General features: G+C 36.6%; 1 protein-coding gene and 2 non-coding genes across 3 annotated transcripts; all 3 read right to left on the bottom strand.

Annotated features, from left to right (window-relative positions):
• Window positions 1–673: 673 nt before the first annotated feature.
• On the bottom strand, window positions 674–745 carry Trnak-cuu (transfer RNA lysine (anticodon CUU)). Its single transcript has one exon. It is a non-coding gene; the product is annotated as a tRNA-Lys (tRNA).
• A 4022-nt stretch (window positions 746–4767) lies between these two features.
• Window positions 4768–21943, bottom strand: LOC127870828 (calmodulin-A-like). Its single transcript, XM_052413361.1, has 6 exons — window positions 21716–21943; window positions 20783–20831; window positions 10796–10939; window positions 10388–10479; window positions 6386–6533; window positions 4768–5953 (listed from the first exon to the last, which is right to left on the bottom strand). The coding sequence occupies exons 1-6, from the start codon at window positions 21716–21718 to the stop codon at window positions 5928–5930; spliced, it is 462 nt and encodes a 153-aa protein (XP_052269321.1). The 5' UTR covers window positions 21719–21943; the 3' UTR covers window positions 4768–5927.
• Trnam-cau (transfer RNA methionine (anticodon CAU)) lies at window positions 9154–9226 on the bottom strand. The gene has a single exon. It is a non-coding gene; the product is annotated as a tRNA-Met (tRNA).
• Window positions 21944–23190: the final 1247 nt, after the last annotated feature.

Here is a 23190-nt window from a genome sequence, read left to right as displayed (position 1 = left end):
AAGATTTTAAAAAGGGCTATGTACTGTTAACATAAACATTCTGACCAGGTTGAGTCAAGTTGAGTCATCAGTTCGGTTTCTAGCTTGCTCTTTATGCTTATCTTGGGTTAGACATGTTGTCGTTATTTTCTTCAAAATGCTAACGCCCGATGTAAATCTAAAACCAAGAATCCCATGAGGATAGGTATGAGGACTGCTGTCAAAAGTGGTGATAAGAACACGACATTGAACTTTATAGAGTGGCATTCTACGGACTAGACAGGCTTTTCTGTCCAAATAAACACCTCGAAGACCGATGAAGACCGAGCTTTGACAGATGTATCTTACGTAAACAAAACAATAACGCCCAACGTACTGTTAACATAAACATTCTGACCAGGTTGAGTCAAGTTGAGTCATCAGTTCGGTTTCTAGCTTGCTCTTTAAACTTATCTTGGGTTAGACATGTTGTCGTTATTTTCTCCAAAATGCTAACGCCCGATGTAAATCTAAAACCAAGAATCCCATGAGGATAGGTATGAGGACTGCTGTCAAAAGTGGTGATAAGAACACGACATTGAACTTTATAGAGTGGCATTCTACGGACTAGACAGGCTTTTCTGTCCAATAAACACCTCGAAGACCGATGAAGACCGAGCTTTGACAGATGTATCTTACGTAAACAAAACTATAACGCCCAACGTGGGCTCGAACCCACGACCCCGAGATTAAGAGTCTCGTGCTCTACCGACTGAGCTAGCCGGGCTATACAGAACCTTCTATCGACCACGCCCTTCATTTATGCTTATGTTTTATGTAATTATAAATAATGACCATCAAGGTGGGACTCGAACCACCCTACTGCAATGAAATGTAACATTTATGGCATTGACAAATTACAGAGTAGAGCTTCACCCACTGAACAAGCTGGTCTTTACATTATAAGGCCTCGTCAACGTAACAGTGTGACAAAAATCCCTTATTTGTACAAAATATTTACGCCAAACGTTGAACTCAAACCCATGTCACTGAGATTGTGCTATGCCGACTGAGCTAGCCGAGCTAGCAACGCCAGTCATCGACAACATTTAATTTGAAATGTATTTACGTGCAAGGAGGTTCTCGAGCCCATGACCTCGGCATTAAAAGTGCATACAATATTATTGAAATAGATGCAAAGAAAGCATGAAGCCGAAAAGTCTGACTCTTTACGTACGTAACAGACTTGACAGTGTAGATTAGCTCTTAGACAAGCCTGATATATACGTCACAATACACTTAGTATTTCCATATATAATCAATGTTAAAGCGACAACTTAAATGGAAAATAAATGCAACATTTTGCACAAAGAGACCCACTTAGCAATAACTTTTCTAAAAGAGCACTTACAAATTAATTGATTTTAACTATCCATAAGGTATGTCATGTAATTTGTAAGAAAGAGATTAAAACAAATCAAAATCGCCTGTTTTTGCACCTTCTTTTTTCGGCCCTTTCTAGTGGAATGTTACCCGTCTCAGCGTCATGTTTTATTGTAGTCTATAACTTAACCATATTTCAGTTATTTAGTACTGAACGCCTATGCCTATCTCATCGCTATGTGTAAAAGATAAAATCAGAACAACTGTCTAAAGTGTAAACATTACTGCAAGTAAAATATGTTGATTTTTTAGAGAGTACAGCCCTACATGATGCGATTATTTAGTATATTGTTACCCATGTCAAAACGTGTAGATAATACTAACACCAAAAGGTGGGCCCGTACCCACGATGCTGAGATGAAGAGTGCCATAAATGCCTTCTAGGGAACACATGATTTAAAGGTTTAACACTTGTCGAAGATTTGAATTGGTGGCCTTAGTTTTGACTTCACGTAAGTCGCTTTAAAATAAGGGCATACCCAAAAACAAACCTTTAAACTAACTTTAACGGCATGAATTACGCATTAAGAGTGGTTATTCTGTGATTTGTTTCTAATAAAACCTGATTACCTAGTTTTTGAGCTCATTTTACATTTGTTCGAACGTGACCTCATTTCATCAACATTCGATCATAAACGTGGATTCTATAGTGGAAACAATAATTTCGTAATAGTTGACCTGGTTGCCTAGTATTGGACATCATTAACCTGAATTCAAATATTGATAAGATTTTGTAACGATAAACATACCGACGAAGTTTCATTTAATATGTATTTAGAAAAAATTACATAGCAAAAAAAACAACATTGCCATTTCCTGAAGATTTCACAATTGAGGAAGATTTCTTTGACACAATTGTAAAAACAAAACTATTTTCAAATAAGCTAATGCACCTTGGTTTGATTAGACATTCTTTCTAACGAATACACTGTTTCGTTGTGTGTTCGTTGGGTTTAATCATTCATAATGAATCCATACATGCAATTTTACGACCAATTAAAACAGTGATCTATGCGACAGAGAGCCTTTCGTGCTGGAGACTGATCGCTTGTAAATAACGTAAATAGTATAATGACATTATATAGCCTGCCTTCATCATCTCAATATTGAAAGAAAGTTATGATCGCACGGTAAGCAATGTTCAGATTCACACTAATATTAATATTAATGTATTCCTAAAACATATAGTTATTTAATACGATTTAATAGTTCTATATGGAAGGGTTTATCCGCCAGTTCTCGCATTATGCTTTATGGCATTGCATTTCATGCAATTCAATTTTCATGTTGCTATTTATAATTGCATTTTGCTTTATGACATTGTATATCATGCAATTCATTTTCCATGTCGCCATTTTTAATTGCATTTTTCTATTTATGATATTAATTGAAATGATACGTTTGAGTGACAGTGTTTATAATAAATCCATGGGTCTTAATGACATATGTATACTCCTTTGTTATAATTTATTAGTTCTTCTTCTTATGTAAAAAAGTAAAATGTAATGTAAATTCTCTCTGTACTTAACGTGTTGAAATGTTACAATAGAATTAGTACTTTAAATTTCATTTTGCAAAAGTCATAGGAAAGAAAACACGGGACCAGTTTTTTTCCATCAGTTCTTTAATATGGCTTGCATAGTTCGTTATAATATTTACTCGATGTATGTTAATCCTATTTTCTTGCCAGTATATGACGTATGCATCATTTCTGTTAAAGTGATTATGTTGCTATATTCGTGTTGCTTTATTCATCTTTCTATGCAAAAAATGCGTTATAACATTACAGGGAACGAACAAGAAATTTGACATTCTAGCGCAAATTGTTATACAGGGAGACAACTCTGGCGTGTGTATGATAATTTACGGGGTGTGGACTACTTTTGTCGAAACAATATTTGCGTCCAAACTAGTTTTGCTGATAATAACCTTCGTGAAGAAATGTATTCGTGTAAACTAGTTAATAAATAAATAATATTATTTCTCTGCAACTTGTAAAACATACGGTACTTTGACGTTAGTATGTATGCGTTAGTGTATAAGTGTGCATTTATATGTGTGCTCGCGTATGCGCGGTGTTTGTTTTTATGTGTGTGTTCTGTGCTTTCATCATGAAGATTTAGTGCATTCTGAACAGTTGTTGATGAACAAGTTAATGACCTAGTTTATGAGGTACTTCAGCGCCTGAGACTGCATTATGTCAGGATCCGGAGTGTGTCCAAGCAATACCTAACTAACGAACTAGACACACGAAAGTTGGGATTCATATGAATTATAGCTGATATTTTTAGCTATTCAGTTTTGACTAAATTATTTTCTGTTTTGATGCGGTTTTGTGCTTTGTGGGAGGTATGTCGACCACCAACCAATCTCGCATGCTCAGTGAGTGGATATTCAGCCTGGGTTGCCTAGGTGAGAATCACGTGTATCAACCACTGCGGACGGACGAATAAAGCAGCGAATATAATGCTTCAGTGAAATCTTTTAGCGGAGCATACAGATGTTCATATTATTGTTTATAACAATTAATGTTCTCTGCTAACTTTTTTCGGTAATACTTGCGCTTATTGTTCCATATGCGTGTGTTGGTCAAAATATTAAGTGGTATGAAAAGTACCTCACGTACGATAGACTAACGTCCATCACAGTCAGTCAAATCCGCGGTCTGCTTAAGATTAAAGCGTACGCTTAACCTGCGGTGATTTCAGGTTGTTAGCCAGTAATTTATCAATCAATATCCATCCATTCAATTATCCATCCACTAATCAATCTAATACGTTTGAGATGTTACGCAACTTACTCCATCCCGACGAACTAAGTCCCCGTAAGAGATGCAATAGTAAGAGATACAGTTGCGTACTGCAACTGTAATACCTGTGCGGCCACCGCGTCATTGCCAGTATTTCGAAATCCTTAGAAATTAAATAACTGCATAAGATCGACAAAATATCGTTTGATTTCAATTAACCCATCAGTGTAAATACTCAGCGTTTCATTTGTGGCTGACAGGTAAAGACGGATGTACAAAAGTACTGACCAACATACTTATTAACCATACTTCGATTTGCTTGTGTTAACAATACCAGCCGGCTTTTGGCTTTTTCACAGACTCGCAGAGACGGGGCATTTCGACAGAAATAGCCAGTCATTTAATAAGTCGATATATAGCTTTGAGTTTAATATTCCCGATATTTTTGGTTCTCCGCTTTATATAAATTACACATTACAAATTGTCATGTCGCATTGGATTAACTTCATGTTGCGTTATGACTTGCAACATGCTTAGTGCTTATTGCTTTCGTCTTGTTGAATTACTAGTGTAATTACTAGTGTAATTGCTAGTGTAATCATTAGTGTAAAGTTGAAATGTACAAACATTATGTTGATAACGAATAGCATTATAGAAAAAGCATTTGTCATATATCATGATGCAGTTGTAATTTGTCAACATGGAGTTGTAATTAAGCAATATGCACTTGTCATTAAGCAATATTCAATTGTCATTTAGCAACATGAATGGACTTGTGGATTTTCCCTTCTATAAACATTAGCATTAAGGCGTATGCATAATGCATTGTTTATACAGCAAATGCAAGAAACACAAATACAGTTGTATTGTAACAGAATTCAAATGCAAGTTTTAATATATTAAAATGTAGTTGTCAATAAGCAATAAACAATTGCCATTTAGCAATATGCAATTGCCATTTAGCAATATGCATGTACTGGCGGATAAACCCTTCCATAGTTCTACACGTATAGACATTCACATAATAAACAAAATCATGGTTTTGAATATATATGTTACATACTTAAACATGGCGATTCTATTTTTTGGTTTGCCATTTTCAGTTGCATCTTGGTTTTTAAATACTGGTTAGTGTTATGTTTTTTGTTCTCAAAATAGTTTTACAATTAGTGAATCAATCTTCGCGCAATGGTATAACTGGTTCCGAGCACTCACGGGATGATTTTCGAGTAACATAGTAATGCTATTTAATGTGATTTAGAAGTTCAACCTTTGTTTACATTTTCTTCCACTTTTGAAAGTCTATATTTATAGTTTTTTCGTCTACTATAGTAAACCATAATGAAAAAGCATACGATCGTCTATCACAGTAATTTGTTTACATAGAAATATACATACAATAGTTTGATATAAATAACTTAATGTAAATATGTTATCAAAGTCACAAACATGTGCTTACACTGCAGACACTATTATGAAATTTGGTATAACTTTTATCTTTCTGCCATGTTTCGTACTTGAACCGAACAAGGTTATATATATATATATATATATATATATATATATATATATATATATATATATATATATATATATATATATATATATATATATATATATATATATATATTATATATATTTTGATCGCCGAATAAGGCACTTTGATGGGTGTAAGCTTGTGCACTGAACAGCAAATGTGAGGGACATGAAGCAAGCACTTGGATGAGTTCTTGACGGTGTAAATCTACATGATGCTGAAGATGATCGATGCTGGCTACTACTGAGACATCATCGCGACGAATTCTAAAAAATAAAATCAAAGCTCGTATGCTTCGTAACACACATACATTGAAATTAAGTTGACGATTTTTTAACATAATTGTACTCGTGAACGATTGAAAAATGGTGAAAACAGGCAACGCGTCTAGAATGTTTATCCATAATGGAATCTGTATTAATTACCGGTAGTCTCGTATTTTATTTACAAGAATATTATAACGCTTAGTTATCTCTGCCAAATATAAGAAGAATTGACCAACGGCCTGACTGTATTTTTGCAGTAGCGTTGAGATGATTCTGCAATATCTTACAATTCGTTCCCCATTCCCAAAACAAAACAAGAACAAAACAGTGCTTTCAAAAAGTCATAGCCGTGTGATTAACCATTTGTGTTTAATGTATCCCTATATTAAGGACACAATGTATACCCTTTGATCGTCATTGTTCAGCCCTCACCGTTATAGTCGATCTGTCCGTCCCCATCCTTGTCGGCTTCCCGCATCATTTCATCCACCTCCTCGTCTGTCATCTTCTCGCCCAGGTTAGTCATCACCAACCGCAGCTCGGCAGCCGTGATGTACCCGTTACCATCCTTGTCGAACACCTGCATACATACGCAATACGTTAACACTATAATAGGTTTCTATTATAAGTTGAATTGAACTCAAGATTGTTTAAAAAAACATCTACTACCGTAGACTTAAAAACAATATGAAAGGTATTAACATTGACCGAAAAGGGATTGTTCATGCATATGAATATCCTTACATGTCCAATAGTTTTAACACTTTATGCACAATTGTTTTAACATTGTTAACAATGTTTAAACGTATATACATTTTTACATGATTATGTTATTTGATTTGATCATTTTACACCAAATTGTTTTTGAGCGAACGTGGTTGGTTATGATACCTTCCTAGGCTGCTGCTCGATAATTTGATACTTAGTAGCATTTTACCCCATTTCATATGTATACGTTCTATATCATTTACTTTTCAAATCTCAATATTTCGCATCCGTTATTTATGGTCGCGTCCACGAATGCGTCAAAATGTTGGAATTCATATATAGAGATTTTAAATCATTTATATAAACATTATTGAGGGCTTTAAAACCTTTTCCAGCAAGAGAAGAGTGGGAAAAAACGTGTTCCTAAATTCTTGAAGTCTTCAAATATATCTAACTTTTCTCCTTTTAACAAAATCACTTGTCATTGTGAACAGAAAATGATCCTCTGCTAAATAACATTGCTTAAGTTTTTTTTAATCGAATAGTTACAGACTTAAATATAGGAATTATACATGCATTTAGATTAATAAAAAACAGATTACATATACATGTTATAGTATTCCAGTAATAAGTATACAACAATAGATTCTTGCAAACATATATTACTTAACGACATCGTGAACAATAAATACATTATAAATACATCGCATCAAAATCAGGTGTCCATACAAAAGAATCAAATAAAAAGGCATTTAGGCGAAAACGAATGAAAACATTCTGTACCTAATTAAGTGGTCCATTTAAAAAACGCAAGTTTATCGTAATTAAAGAATACTATGATACGTTGAAGTAAATTATACACGGACAAGTGAGTTACTTTACTTTTATCGACAATATTCTTCATCTTTATTAATCCGATGTGATTGGCAAACCTTTTTCATGGATCGATCTATAGATGCCAAATAAGTGATTTCGAAATTGATAAGTTTTCGGTTGATAGCTTTATGTTTAATGAAAACGATGGGAAGTATGACAATCCTATTATTTTAAAGAATAAATGAACATTTTGTTTTGTATAATGCCATTATCAGACTGTTGTTTGAGAGGAACCGGAACACTGTGTTCCACGTAACTAGAGTTATTAACTCAAGTGAAAGATTGGAGCTTTAAGAAGCAATGCGCACTTAGCTACCTTAAGAAGTAAAGTATGAAACTTGAAATATATTTTATAATATACATACGTCTTTAATTTGAACTGATCTTAATTGTTGAAAACGATCGTGAATGAAATAAAAGAGTTATGTCTAACCTCGCAGATTCTTAGCCGCATTAAATCCCCATATATGAATGAGAACGAACAAAGTCAACAACCTTATCATATTCTTCGTACAACGAGGGCAAATATTTATCCAACATTAGCTTTCAAATATTGTGGGTCACGCTGCTGATTTTGAAGTGACTCGACAATAACTTGTGTATGACCGTGTTGGCCGATCAACATATGACATCAAAAATGGTCTTTTTTCACAAACTGGCAATTAAAATTATATTAGGCTCCGATGTTGGCATTTCGAGAATATTACCATGAGTTATTCTGATCACAAAACTGTTATACGTTTACTCGTATAAGTTGCAGAACCAAATATGTTTCAATTGCCTGCATTAACAAATCGTCAATAAAAGGGACTACATCTTTTAATCTATAATACAAAAGAACGCTTTTAAACCAGTTAATCAGATTATAATTTTACGCTTTATAAAGACAGGGCAGAACGTTTTCTATTTTTTTGTAAAGGTATTTTTAACAAATGCAAAAATTCCAGTTATTCGTTCGAATATACTGGCGGGAAAATTCCAAAACAATTTATTTGTTCTTGATTAATGTCATTTGTTTTCGTGGGCACTAACAGTGGACTTGGAGAGAAGGATACAGGCCATGGAAATGAGATGCTTCCGAATACTCCTCGGCATCTCCTACAAAGACCGCATCACCAACGAGGAGGTCCGAAACAGAATCAGGAATGCCATCGAACCACACAAAGAGCTACTAATCAACGTGAATAGGCGAAAACTTTTGTGGTATGGACATATATGGTCTGCCTATAAGCAGGCTTCCCAAGACACCGGTACACAGGTAGGGATATAAATAGGAAGACAAAAGAAACAATGGGAAGATAACATAAAAGAATGGACATGGTTGACGATAAGCGCAGCCTTGAGACTATCCGATAGACGAGAGGAATTGAGAGAGCTGGTTATTAGGTCACCTCTGGTGCCCCAAGGGTCGTCAAGACTACGGGTTAAGTGAAGTGAAGGTAAAACCCAAGGAAAGATAGCGCCGCCAAAACAACATATTAAGTTAGTTGGAGTTTCATCAAATTTTACATCTAGTCATCTAGTCTAGTAAAAAAATATGATTTCCTAACATTTATCTATATTACGAATTATTTAAATTAAATATGGAAGAATGTAATGTATAGATAACAATATATTGCCCCGGGTGAAAATCGAACTCACGACCTTCAGATTATGAGACTGACGCGCTACCTATTGCGCTACCGAGGCATATTTCGGCTTGGTGACATGTGTGTTTCAATTGTTGCGACAATTTATCTCGACCCGCTTCACGCCTTAAGGCTTAATGCAATGTTTTGTTAACTTAACAACTCAGCTCTTTTAACTGGACACGATGGAGGAAATATAGCGCTCTATGTTCTCTTCTAACAATAGAAACGTTTAAGATGTTAGCTTATTGTGATGTTAGCTTATTGTGACAATGTATGGCTTAATTCACCATTTATAAACAAAATACTAGTTTTTTTTGTAAAAAAAATTAAATAAAATACTAGATATAATTGATAATTTTCGATTAAAAATATTTGATCGAGAACCGATACCTGTTTTGACTTTAAGTATAAAGCTCGCAAATATTAACCGTGCACTAACCTTTATGTATAAATTAAGTAAAGTAGCGATACGATGAATATATTAGTTAACGTTATGGAAGCGATCCTAATCATTAACGCGTACCTCGCTAAAGTTAATAGGAATGGCCATAGTAGTAGAGTAGTAGTAGTATTTCTTTTTACCTTGCAGTCAAGGAATGTGCAAGCACTTATTTCTAATGGGGTCCTTTGGTTTTTGCTGAAGAGACAGCAAGCAGAAGAGACAGTATTGAGATACAAGGAATCCGGGTGCGATACCCTAGCTCTTTGCGAATAGATCCCTTGGTTCTTTTACGTGCTCAATGTATAGCACCGATACACGCGAGAATTACCTGGGTTTCATACCAGTACATCTCTAGTTGGGTGGGAAACACTTGAGGCATTTCTTAAATTTCCAGTGCCCCGGCCAGAGATTGAACAGGGGACCTCTGGAATGGTAGACCCGAGTGTTACCACTCGACCACCGCACCACCCTAAGGTGCACAACTCGTGCAAACTATGAGAAACAATCCATTCGTGAGATTTAAGGTTCACTTCTGCCATGTTAAAATGGGCTCTCTACACATTTAATTCTGTCCATATTTTTTAACCACTCATATAAATACTATTAAGCGTACGCACATTGCACATAACATTATTAATATATTTCATTCTTAATAAAATAGAAAAATTAATGTTATTGTTTTGTGGAGATGGTTCACTGTTGTCAACACTATTTCGTACATTAAACAGTAAACCATATATTAAGGTTACAAATGATCAGGGGAGCAAGGTTCCCTACCTTAAATGCATCTCTGATATCTTGTTCAGGATCAGCGCTTGACCGAGTACTCATCAACTTCATGAACTCTTCAAAGTCGATAGTTCCGTTTCCTAATAAAAACATATGGATATTTTTTAGTAATGTTAAACACTTGTTTCTCGCCATACTGTTGTAAAAGGAACACTCCCTTACAATAATTGCGCGGTATCTCACCCATAAAGTCGTAAGTGCACTTAGTAAGAAGAACACCCTTCCTGTTACAAAGGACGTGAGGCTCCCTCTGGGAAAACGGGGCTTAATATGCGTACGTACAGTCTAATCAGCAATGACACTGTCCAATTGTATGATCTTGTATGTTGAAATGAAGTCTCTTCAGCACATGCATTAAGCCCCGTTTTCCGACGGCGAGGCTCACTTGTATCTCACCATCCTGGTCCACCTCGCTGATCATCTCGTCGACCTCCTGCTGGGTCGGGTTCTGCCCCATGGAGTTCAGCACCGTCCGCAGCTCGCTCGTGTCGATCGTGCCGTCACCGTCCCTGTCAAAGAGCGCGAACGCCTCCTTGAAATCTTGGAACAAAATTAACAATAGCATTTAATTGTGTTGTACGCGTCTTAATGTTTTAACAGTAAATAGTTGCAATGGATTATAATTGTTTTATGTTTTATGTATCAACCATTGTGCATAAGTTGCAGTTACAAGAACAAATGAACAAGTAATTAACATCTTAGCACCTGTCAATCAACCACTTATCAAAATCAAATCATTAAATAAGTGAGAGATAAATCTGGGAGCCGGTTGCTATCTGGTTGTCCGGTCTTTCGCTCAACAATTTGCAACTAATTTTGAATTATTTATGTAACTCAGACAGTAAATGGTTTTAGGCGTTGAATTTATTGTGTTTCAAAAGCAGATACGTGATCTTGACAAGTGCGCGTGTCAGCTTCACTGCGTATAAATAACATATTTACCGTTATTAAACGTCAATTTTTTTTTGAAAGAAAATGACTCAACTTTTTTAGCACTTTCCATTCTAAAAAATTATTAATTTAATATAAGCTTAAATACGAATTATATATCGTTTACATGTAAAGTACCCGCTCTACGTAAAGGCCAGAAATCCCAGTTGTAAAAATTATTTAATATCTGAAATTAATGGAAAAAAAAGTTGTTTTAATATTTAAATAAAGAAGAAGTGTTAACTATTATTCGACCATCACACGTCGTAACTAAGGGTTGTCGGTACTCGCGCGAGCGCTTCTAAATAGGTAAATTCAATCCGTAGCTTTACCAAAATCCTCTCTGTAGAACGTTATTACATAAAATGACCAATGTATAAGTTGTATTACACTTTTAATTATAATTATTGATACATTTTCTAATATCAATTTTAAATATTAACAATTGTACATTTATATTTAAAATCAGGTTTTGATACCCGCTCGGCTTCGGAAAACGAGTTTAATTCAACGAAAATTATAGTTATAAACGCCGTTTCGTGTCGCAAAACGTGTGAAAACAGTGTGCGTGTGTTTGTTTTTTTTTCTCCCCACGTTTTTCGGAGAACAAGTGGGGATTATGTGGTTATCTCTGCCGTTTGTCCGTCCGTCCATTCGTCCTGGCCACTATCTCTTCCTACACTATTAGCACAAGAATCTTGAATCTTACACACATGGTAGCTATGGGAATATGTGTGACCCTGCACTATTTGGAATTTTGCTCTGACCCCTGGGCCAAAAGTTATGGGGGTTGGGGTGGGGCCGGGTCAGAGATTTTTCTGCGACCGCGGTTCGAAAAAGGCTCATAACTACTGTGTCCCTTCAGATATTGCTTTCATATTTGGTATGCATGTGTATCTAATCACCTTTCCACGCGCATATAATTTGTTACCCCCTTGACCTTTACCTTGAACTTGAGGTCAGCGTTCAGGTTTCGAAATCTGCGACCGCGATTCGAAAAAGGCTCATAACTACTGTGTCCCTTGGGTCGAACATGCGGCGTAGGGATACACGTCGGCCTCTGCCGCGCCATTTCTTTTTTTTTAATAAGTTCGTTAATAAAGGTTAACACCATTATAGAAGTGTAATTTATTACTAATGTCACCGTTATGGGGTATTTCGGTTTCCGTTAAATGCCTTAATTTACCGAAATACCCCATAGAAAACAAATATTATTTAAAAACTAATAGTTTTTGCATTTGCAAAATAAAAAATGACATAAAACCCTTTGACCAGTGTTATAAATGATGCATTTTTCATCAAAATCATCCGGAAAATCGCGTGATCTATAAGCCTAGACGCCACTTTGTTGTGCATGTGTTTCGAAGTTAATGAGGTTCTTCCACGTCAAAGGCTGCATTATGAATGAACCCGACGTGTCCCAAATTCTAGTAGCTTATTAAGTTACTAGACTCGCGAATATGGAACGGTATTGAGGTAAAAAATACATCCTTCTTTATGACTGTGTCATGATTCTTGATGGTACTTTCAAGTTGTATGTTGACACCTGTTCATGCATAAATACACACCTACATCGTGCCTGATGACGAATGTCAGTTTGCATTCGGCTTGATGGTATCATCCATGTGTACAGATCCAACATTCTTGTTCGTGAATTACATGCTCGGTATAAGTATGTTGGTTTGTGCAGAGAGACTTATGCAAAAGGCGCCTTGCATAATCGAATCTAACTTTGATGCGTTGAATAAATTAACGCGATGGCACGATGTGAATTTCATCCAAGCACAAAGCAACATACAATCATGCATGATACAATTATGTCAATTGACAGTCGTTCCGATTTGCTACGCACGTACGGAAATTTACGATGTATAACGGCACCACTTTAGACATAATTAGTTGGTCCTTATTGTGAAAGTAAAAAAAGATTATAAACTAATGTAGGAACATTTCAACACTATCGTCTGGATGTGTTTTTTTTTTTATAACTGACTGTGTCCTGTGAATACTTTTACTTTTAAATGTAACCTATATTGCTTTGCGTTGTCCGCTCGCCGTTCGTCATTATATAAATGTTTGTCGGAAGCTTTTTCTCGGTAACTTGCATGGCCGGCCGACCGACCGACTCACCCACCAAATTGGTAAGCTGTGCTATGCGTAACGCGGCCAATTCTCCGAAACCGCTGCAATAGCATGCTCGGTACATTTAGCGTTTAATATTGAGTTCATCCTTTTTTTAAATCTTTGACGCAGTAATGCCCTAAGGGTGACAAGGGTTCTAACATAGACTCAGTATGTCGCTAGTGGTTACCGGTAAGCACCAGATGACTAGGGCGCTACGGGTGACCATGGGCAGTAAATTGGCTCAGTAAGTCGCTACGGATGACCAGGAACGTTGAAATGACTTAGTATGTAGCTGAGAGTGACAAGAGGTCCTGAAATGAATCAGTATTTAGCGAAAGATGACCAGGGGCAAAGAAAAATACTCAGTAAGTCGCTGTATGTAGACAAGAGTAATCAGGTGCCTGGATTGGACTAAGTACGTAGCGAAGGGTAACCAGAGATCGTAAAATGACTCATTATGTAGCTAACAGTGACACGAAGCCTTGAAATGGCTCGGTTAGTAGCTAAAAATTACCAGGGAACATGACATAACTCATTATGTAGCTAAGAGTGACCAGGGGCCGTGAAATTGCTCAGTATGTAGCTAAGAGTAGCCAAGGGCCGTGAAATGGCTCCGTTAGTCGCTTTAAGTGACCATGGAACATGAAATGACTCAATATGTAGCTGAGAGTGACCAGGGGCCGTGAAATGGCTCCGTTAGCTGCTAAAAGTGACCAAGAAACATGAAATAACTCAATTAGTCTCTAAAAGTGACCATAGAACATGAAATGACGCCGTATGTAGCTATGAATGACAAGGGGCCTTGCAACGGATCAGTTAGTCGCTAAAAGTAACAATGGGACATGAAATGACCCAGTATGTAGCTAAGGGTGACAAGGGGCTGTGAAATGGCTCCGTTAGTAGCTTAAAGTGACCATGGAAAATGACATGACCCAGTATGTAGCTAAGAGTGACCAGGGGCCGTGAAATGGCTCCGTTAGTAGCTAAAAGTGACCATGGAAAATGACATGACTCAGTATGTAGCTAAGAGTGACCAGGGGCCGTGAAATGGCTCCGTTAGTAGCTAAAAGTGACCATGGAAAAGGACATGACCCAGTATGTAGCTAAGAGTTACCAGGGGCCGTGAAATGGTTCCGTTAGTAGCTAAAAGTGACCATGGAAAATGACATGACTCAGTATGTAGCTAAGAGTGACCAGGGGCCGTGAAATGGCTCCGTTAGTAGCTAAAAGTGACCATGGAAAATGACATGACCCAGTATGTAGCTAAGAGTGACCAGGGGCCGTGGAATGGCTCCGTTAGTAGCTAAAAGTGACCATGGAAAATGACATGACTCAGTATGTAGCTAAGAGTGATCAGGGGCCGTGAAATGGCTTCGTAAGTAGCTAAAAGTGACCATGGAAAATGACATGACTCAGTTTGAAGCTAAGAGTGACCAGGGGCCGTGAAATGGCTCCGTAAATAGGTAAAAGTGACCATGGAAAATGATATGACCCAGTATGTAGCTCAAAGTGACCAGGGGCCGTGAAATGGCTCCGTTAGTAGCTAAAAGTGACCGTGGAAAATGGCATGACTAAGTATGTAGCTAAGAGAGACCAAGGGCCTTAAAAATTGTAATATTTTGATAACAATATGTTACAATAACACAAAATAGACAAGAAAAAGTATACATTAAAGACGAATTACATAAAATGTAGCAAAGACAAATTAGCGCCTCGAGCCGATTGTGACGAAGATATTTCGTACATATGTTCCTTCAATAACCGAAACATTCGTCTTTTTATTAGGATCGGAGTTAGTGTTAATGTGTCATATCAATAGATATTGTTGCAGGAATATAAAATTATCCGTTAAACTAAATTTAGATTCACATCGTACATTCATGATATACATGCTGGCGAATTCGATTGTACAGACATTTTCAATTTCAGAATTAAATATCTTGCTTATTTCGCATTGTTCGACACATGTTCTTCTTATTTTTTGTTTTAATTTAAATTGAAATACATGTATAATAAGTTTTTTTATACATTTAATATAAATTCATAAATATTTGACAAAATCGTATAATCTCGCTTAATAGCTCAGTTATTCGCTAAGAGTGCAAGTGACCAGGGAATATGAAATGACTCAGTATGAAGCTAAGAGTGACAAGGGCTGAAAATGGCTCTGTTCGTCGCTAAAAGTGACCAGGGAACATGACATGATTCAGTATGTAGCTAAGAGTGACCAAGGGCAAAAAATGGTTCCGTAAGTCGCTAAAATGAAACCAGGGAACATAAAATAACTCAGTATGTAGCTAAGAGTGACCAAGCGCCATGAAATGGCTCCGTAAGTCGCTAAAAGTGACCGTGGAACATGAAATAACTCAGTATGTAGCAAAGAGTGACCAAGGGTCATGAAATGGCTCAGTGAGTCGCTAAAAGTGACCAGGGAACATGAAATGACTCAGTATGTAGCTAAGAGTGACCAAGGGCCGTGAAATTGATCCGTTAGTCGCTAAAATGGACCAGGGGACATGAAATAACTCAGTTTTTAGATAAGATTGACTAAGATTTGTGAAATAGCTCAATTTGTCGCTAAAATTGACCAGGGCACATGAAATGACTCATGTCATGTATGTAGCTAAGGGTGACCTAGAGCATTGAAATGGCTTATTTAGTCGCTGAAAGTGACCAGTTTTTAGATAAGATTGACTAAGGTTTGTGAAATAGCTCAGTTAGTCGCTAAAATTGACCAGGGAACATGAAATGACTCATGTCATGTATGTAGCTAAGGGTGACCTAGAGCATTGAAATGGCTCATTTAGTCGCTGAAAGTGACCAGGAAACATGAAATAACTCAGTATGTAGCTTAGAGTGACCAGGGGCCTTGAAATGGCTCCGTTAGTCGCTAAAAGTGACCAGGGAACATGAAATAACTCAGTATGTAGCTAAGAGTGACCAAGGGCCGTGAAATGGCTCCGTTAGTCGCTAAAAGTGACCAGGGAACATGAAGTTACTCAGTATGTAGCTAAGAGTGACCAGGGGCCTTGCAATGGCTCAGTTAGTCGCTAAAAGTGACCATTGAACATGAAATGACTCAGTATGTAGCTAAGAGTGACCAAGGGCCGTGCATGGCTCAGTGAGCCGCAAAAAGTGACCATGGAACATGCAAGGACTCCGTATGTTGCTAAGAGTGACCAAGGGCCGTGAATGGCTCAGTTAGTCGCTAAAAGTGACCATGGAACATGCAATGACTCAGTATGTTGCTTAGAGTGACCAGGGGCCTTGAAATGGCTCATTTAGTCGCTAAAAGTGACCAGGGCACATGAAATAACTCAGTATGTAGCTAGGAGTGACCAAGGGCCGTGAAATGGCTCAGTTAGTCGCTAAAAGTGACCAGGGAACATGAAATAATTCAGTATGTAGCTAGGAGTGACCAAGGGCCGTGAAATGGCTCAGTTAGTCGCTAAAAGTGACCAGGGAACATGAAATAATTCAGTATGTAGCTAGGAGTGACCAAGGGCCGTGAAATGACTCCGTTAGTCGCTCAAAGTGACCAGGGAAAATGAAATTACTCAGTATGTAGCTAAGAGTGACCAGGGGCCTTGAAATGGCTCATTTAGTCGCTTAAAGTGACCAGGGAACATGAAATAATTCAGTTTGTAGCTAGGAGTGACCAAGGGCCGTGAAATGACTCCGTTTTTCGCAAAAAGTGACCAGGTAACATGAAATTACCCAGTATGTAGCTAAGAGTGATCAGGGGCCTTGCAATGGCTCAGTGAGTCGCTAAAAGTGACCAGGGAACATGAAATAACTCAGTATGTAGCTAGGAGTGACCAAGGGCCGTGAAATGGCTCCGTTAGTCGCTAAAAGTGACCAGGGAACATGAAATGACTCAGTATGTAGTTAAGAGTGACCAATGGCCGAAAATTGCTCCGTTAGTCGCTAAAATGGACCAGGGAACATGAAATAACTTAGTATGTAGATAAGAGTAACCAAGGGCCGAATCGGGCACAGTTAGTCGCTAAAAGTGACCAGTGAACATGAAATAACTCAGTATGTAGCTAAGAGTGACCAAGGGCCGTGAAATGGCTCAGTTAGTCGCTGAAAGTGACCAGGGAACATGACATGACACAGTATGTAGCTAAGAGTGACCAGAGACCGTGAAATCGCTCAGTTAGTCGTTAATGGTGTCCAGTGAATCGTGAAATGACTGATAATGTAGTTAAGGGTGATTAGGGCGCGTGAAATGACTCAGTTAAAAGCTAAGAATAACCAGGGGCCGTGTAAATACTTAATTAGTCGCTACGGATGGTCAGATCCAATGACTCAGTTAGTCGCTAGGGCTAACCAGGGACCGTAAATTGTTGTTGATGATGACCGGAAACCGTGAAATGACTCAGTACACATCTAAGAGTGACCAGAGGCAGTGAAACTTACTCAATTAGTCGCAATCGGTGACCAGGGGCCGTGAAATGACTTAATAGTCGCTACGGGTGACTAGAGGCAGTGAATTGACTCATTAGGTAGCTAAGAGTGACAAGGGGCCTTCAATTACACAGGAAGTCGCTTACGGTGACCAGGGGCCTTTATTCAGTTATTCGCATATGGTGACCAGACGCCGTGAAATGACTCAGTATGTATATAAGAGTGACAAGGGGCCGTGAAATGACTCTATTGGTCGCTAAAGGTTACCAGGGGCCGTGAAATGACTCTGTTAGTTGCTTTGTGTGACCAGGGACCGTTCAATGTCTCAGTTAAACGCTAAGAGTGACCAGGGACCGTTCAATGTCTCAGTTAAACGCTAAGATTTACCAGGGACCGTTCAATGGCTCAGTTAAACGCTAAGAGTGACCAGAGACCGTTCAACGGCTCAGTTCAACGCTTAGAGTGACCAGGGACCGTTTAATGGCTTAATTCAACGCTAAGAGTGACCAGAAACCGCGAAAGAACTCTTTTAGTCGCTAAGAATAACCAAGGGCCGTAAAATGACTCCGTTAGTCGCTAATAAAATGACTCAGTCATTAATGGTGACTAGGGTCCATGAAATGAGACAGTAAGTCGCTAAAGGTGACCAGTGGCCTTTAATTGACTCAGTGTGTAGCTAAAGGTAGCCAGTTTACATGAAATGACTAAGTATGCCCATAAGACTGACCGGGGGTCGATTAATTGTCTAATATTTTATTTATTTTTGGCCAGAAATGATTAATTTAACTAATAACTTACCTATCAAAAATTACTGTGATAAAAAAATAGCCATGTACATTTTAGAGCGTTTGAAAATAAGAAGTAGCAAAATAAATATAGTATGACTATGTTTAATAGTTTATTAAGTAATACACATCTCGGTTATCATCAACGGCTTTTTCGATTCGTTTGATATACTTTTGTCTATACGAAACAGTGCGTATCAGATGATATTGGAAATGATTCAAAAAAGACTAATGATATTGTTTTACGTATAGCATTAAAACCGTTTTATTTACTCATATTTTAAATGAGTATTGCCTATGTATATGCTGTGTTATACGTATGACTGAACGTTTAACTTTATTTTGTTGCAAGTGTTTGTTTATAAAATGGACAAGCGCTGGCCAGTTGGTTTGTTAATACGTTGTTCAAATATTTAGAAACGGGTCATATCCATAGATATGTTTATTTACTTCAACTTCAGGAGTCTTTACGATTTTAGCAGTCATGTAAGCTTTCAGCGACGGCACGTTGTTGAAGAACAACCATATTTACTAAATATTTTCTTTTCTGGTGTGTACTGTTAGAACGTCTTTTGTGATTGGCTGTTGTAAAAATATTATTTTAAGTACATTGTATAAAATTCACCTTAAGTCAATATATTTTACAATAAAATGTAAGGTCAAATATGCGGACATTGAAAGGCCGCTATACAAAAGTAACACTGCGTGTGATTAAGAAAATAAGAAAGATAATATAAATGTATTTTATTAATATATTTGGTATTATTTATTGCGTATTTGTATGTCATTCATTTGCATCTGTCTATTTTTGGTCCGGGGGCTATTTTTCTCTAACATTCGGCTTTATATTATATATATAAGCCAATGTATAATATTATATGTATTATGTGCCAATTGAATGGAATCTACGATCTATTGGCGCATCTTTTTTACAGAATAACTGTTAACGCTCGAATGTGTGTCAATGTTACCTATAGATGTAAAAACAAGACACTTACAGTTTAATATTATGTGATTGTAAAAAACTTATACGAACAAAGCATCAACAAGAAACGCGAACCACTAAATAACATCATTAATAAGGAAACATATTTATTAATAAATGCAAATCTTAGCTGTTTATTTCATACAAAAAATGATGAAAATTAATAAAGGTACCTGTCTTTATTTACTTTAAAATAGTATTTTTTCTCTTTTACGTTTTTGAATTCAAATGTCATTAGTGTCAACACTTTAAATGGAGATATGGTAAATGAAATGCTTGTTAGACGCTTAAAATAATATTTTTATTATATCGATTAATCTTTGTTAGCCTCAAATAATCGGTATAAATTAACTGTAATATTAGACAGTGCTATCAGTTTTAACTGCTCTGATTTCACACTCGAATAGATCGCTGAATACAATAAGAGACCATAAATAGAACATGATTATATTTATGGATTGAAGTTTTGAATCCCGAAATTGTTCGCCTTAAATTATTTGATGTTGACACGGTGAAGTTAATATAGGTGTGTATTTTACGAGCAGAGATCAAAGAAGTGATTACGCTTTCATGTTTGCCTTCAGATAACGTGAAACCTCTATTGTATGTGGTTCACATCTTATTAACCTCGATAGGAGCGATATATACGCCTGTATATAAGTATAGTTTGATAAGGCGAATCACATGACTAATAGTCACACAAGCATATTCTAGTCATCGATTTAAATCCAAACAAGGGTTATTTTTACTTTCAATTTCTGTCACAGCATTATCAAATAAGTGTCCGCGTTTTATGTTTCGTGCTAGTCCTCTCGTTCAACACTCAAAGTCACTCAGAGCTTCGTTGGTTTTTAATGGTTTATCTCAGGTGACATACGTGCTCAATATAGAGTCATATTATGTTATGCTTTTTAAGAGAGTTATACGATGTTTCTGCGATTTGACTAGTTTGTGGCAAAATTATAAGCGACGAAATTCAATGTGGAATTTAAATGTGTCTTATAACGAATTAAATTCTCATAATATTAAAATGGAGTCGTTGCGACACAAAGAATGCTCGAACATATTTTTAGTTCAGTCAAACTAAAAACACGAGTTTAAGAACAAACATTGCATTTATTCGGCGCCACTCATAACTGGAAATGGTACCTGTGATCTCTTCTTCTGTAAACTGCCGGACGGTCTCAGCTTTGTCAGACTGGAATTAAAACACGGAGCCATTGGACGAGGTTTAGTCATACTTGCAAATCGCATTTTAAGTGGTGTGTGAAGATAAAGAGAGAGGGGGGGGGGGGGGGGGGGGTGGGGGGGGTGGAAGAAAGTAAAAGCCCGTTTTATTACAGAGCTATAGAAATTATTACCTTTTTTAAATGATATGTGAAATGTCAGTTCTCGTTGGTGTAGAAATGTAGAGAGTTAGGACACATGTTTACTACGTTATATTCAATAAAATACTCGCAACGAATCTACGTTGGTTCTCTCATACAAAACTCAGGGTTAAATGCATTATGCAATACAAAATACAACAAACAATGCAATATCAACTGTCAATTTGTCGAAGATAATTTAAATAATACTCGTATTTAAATGTTATCCTATTGGCCTTTCCAACATTTCGAAACGAAAACAATTATTTATTTTATGAAGAATACTAACATTTAAGTGAATATATTGTACGTATTCTTAATACAAGTGTACTTTGTAAAAGTCCATTAATGGTTACATATAAATACTTGTGGTTATTGTTTACAATTATTATTTTTAATAAACGCTATTTTTTCGAAGGGTAAACGCGTACACCAAACATAATATGTATATGCAAATGCCAAGGATGATGTACTAAATGAAGATGATTCAGAAAAAGTTTCAGAGAATGTATTTGATATTTTGGTTTACTGTACATATTTTGCAATGTAGTTGACAAAAAACAACGATGCAGGTAATGACATTTTTACTTAACAAAAGCTCTCAGATTTTAGACTAAAAGAAAGAAACTCAAATAATCGAACCGCGGTTTGCTTCAATTTTCTTTCAATGCTATATGTCCCTTATTTTACAAAATACCTTATAAACTTTACTTACCATTATGGGTACAGTATATTTTTTCCTGTTGTCTTATTTTGACATATATCTTAATTTTTTTTAAATCAAATTTCCGTTACTGATAAAATGGTCACATTTATAAAATGTCGGTTTACCACTTGTTCAAATACAATGTCAGATATTAACAGCTAATCATCGGTTCCGCAGCAATGTGTACTTTTGTGAATAAAGCTTTCCTTGTTAACGTCCCGAACATAATGTCTCTTATTTGCTTATTTTTTACTTATTGTGGTAAAATCGCTCTACAAGCGGCGCTCTATGGTTTTGATAACTCCATGTTTACAATGGCGTTCCACCTGACATGATCCAAGGAGCGGCTTTCTGACAGTTTCTACAATGTTTGCTTTATCTTGATCCCCAATTTCATTAATAACAATAAAAGGACGAGTTTCACATTCCCGATTTTTAAGCTATTTTACGTGGCGCAATTATTTAACGAGGAATCCATCAACGAGAAACGTGATGTGCAGTTCTTTAGCGGTTACCACATTTTACGTACATTGTCTAATCAAAAAAATAAATTTATACTGGAAAAATAGTATTATCTTACACATTAAATAGAGGATATTTTGTGGAACATCGATTTTAATTTACGAGTGAGCATAAAAAAATAATACTTTCACGAGTGGCGCAACAAAGAGGGATGACATATATTTTCTATGAGCACTCGTGAATTGTAATCGATATTCAACCAAAGCCCACAAATCTTATGTTACAAATGCTTACAAATGATTATGTTTGTCTTTTTGCTCGTTGTAACGTCATGAAAACGACGTTATTGCACAGTATAACAGTCAAAAGTATCGCCTTACTTGTTAACACTACTATCAATTAGGATGAATAAAAGCGAAGCCTTTTTATGTTCCGAACATAGTTTAAAGCCTTGTTCCAGAAGATCACGACCCTCTGTCCAAGCTATTTTCCACTTTTTTATTGGCGTCGCACTGAAGTGCGGCGACGCGTATGTTATACTTTTTTTCGCTTATGGGAGGAGAAGTTATTTTACGGATCAATGTATATATTTTTGTTGTCAGAATATCTTGCATGGTAGTGATTTTTTGTGTAAATTAGTGTAAATAAGTACTGCATTTGTGCCAATTACATTTACTACAACATTTATTGCCAATAATGCAAAGTTAATTATTTTAATTAATAACTGATCACAGGGACTGGGCAATTATAAAAGATCACAGGGACTTTGCAAATACGCGAACCGGTGAAACTTTCTGGTTTTGTAAAAAAACAAAACTTCCTTGTTCCACTATCCTAGCAACCACCTAGTTACTAATAAAGGCACTATAGAGCGCGAAGCGCGACACGTATTATTAATTGTAATAATGAGTCTTGATCAAGGAAGCAGCCGCTTATCAATGAGGAGCACCATCACAGCACCCCAGTCTCATTACTATCAAGTCCTCATACAGGTTTTTTTTTAAACCACATATAGAAGGCCG

Source organism: Dreissena polymorpha, chromosome 3, assembly GCF_020536995.1.
Source record: "Dreissena polymorpha isolate Duluth1 chromosome 3, UMN_Dpol_1.0, whole genome shotgun sequence".
Lineage (NCBI taxonomy): Eukaryota > Metazoa > Mollusca > Bivalvia > Myida > Dreissenidae > Dreissena > Dreissena polymorpha.
Note: the sequence above shows the minus strand (reverse complement) of the source record. Positions and strands in the feature narration are given on the sequence as shown.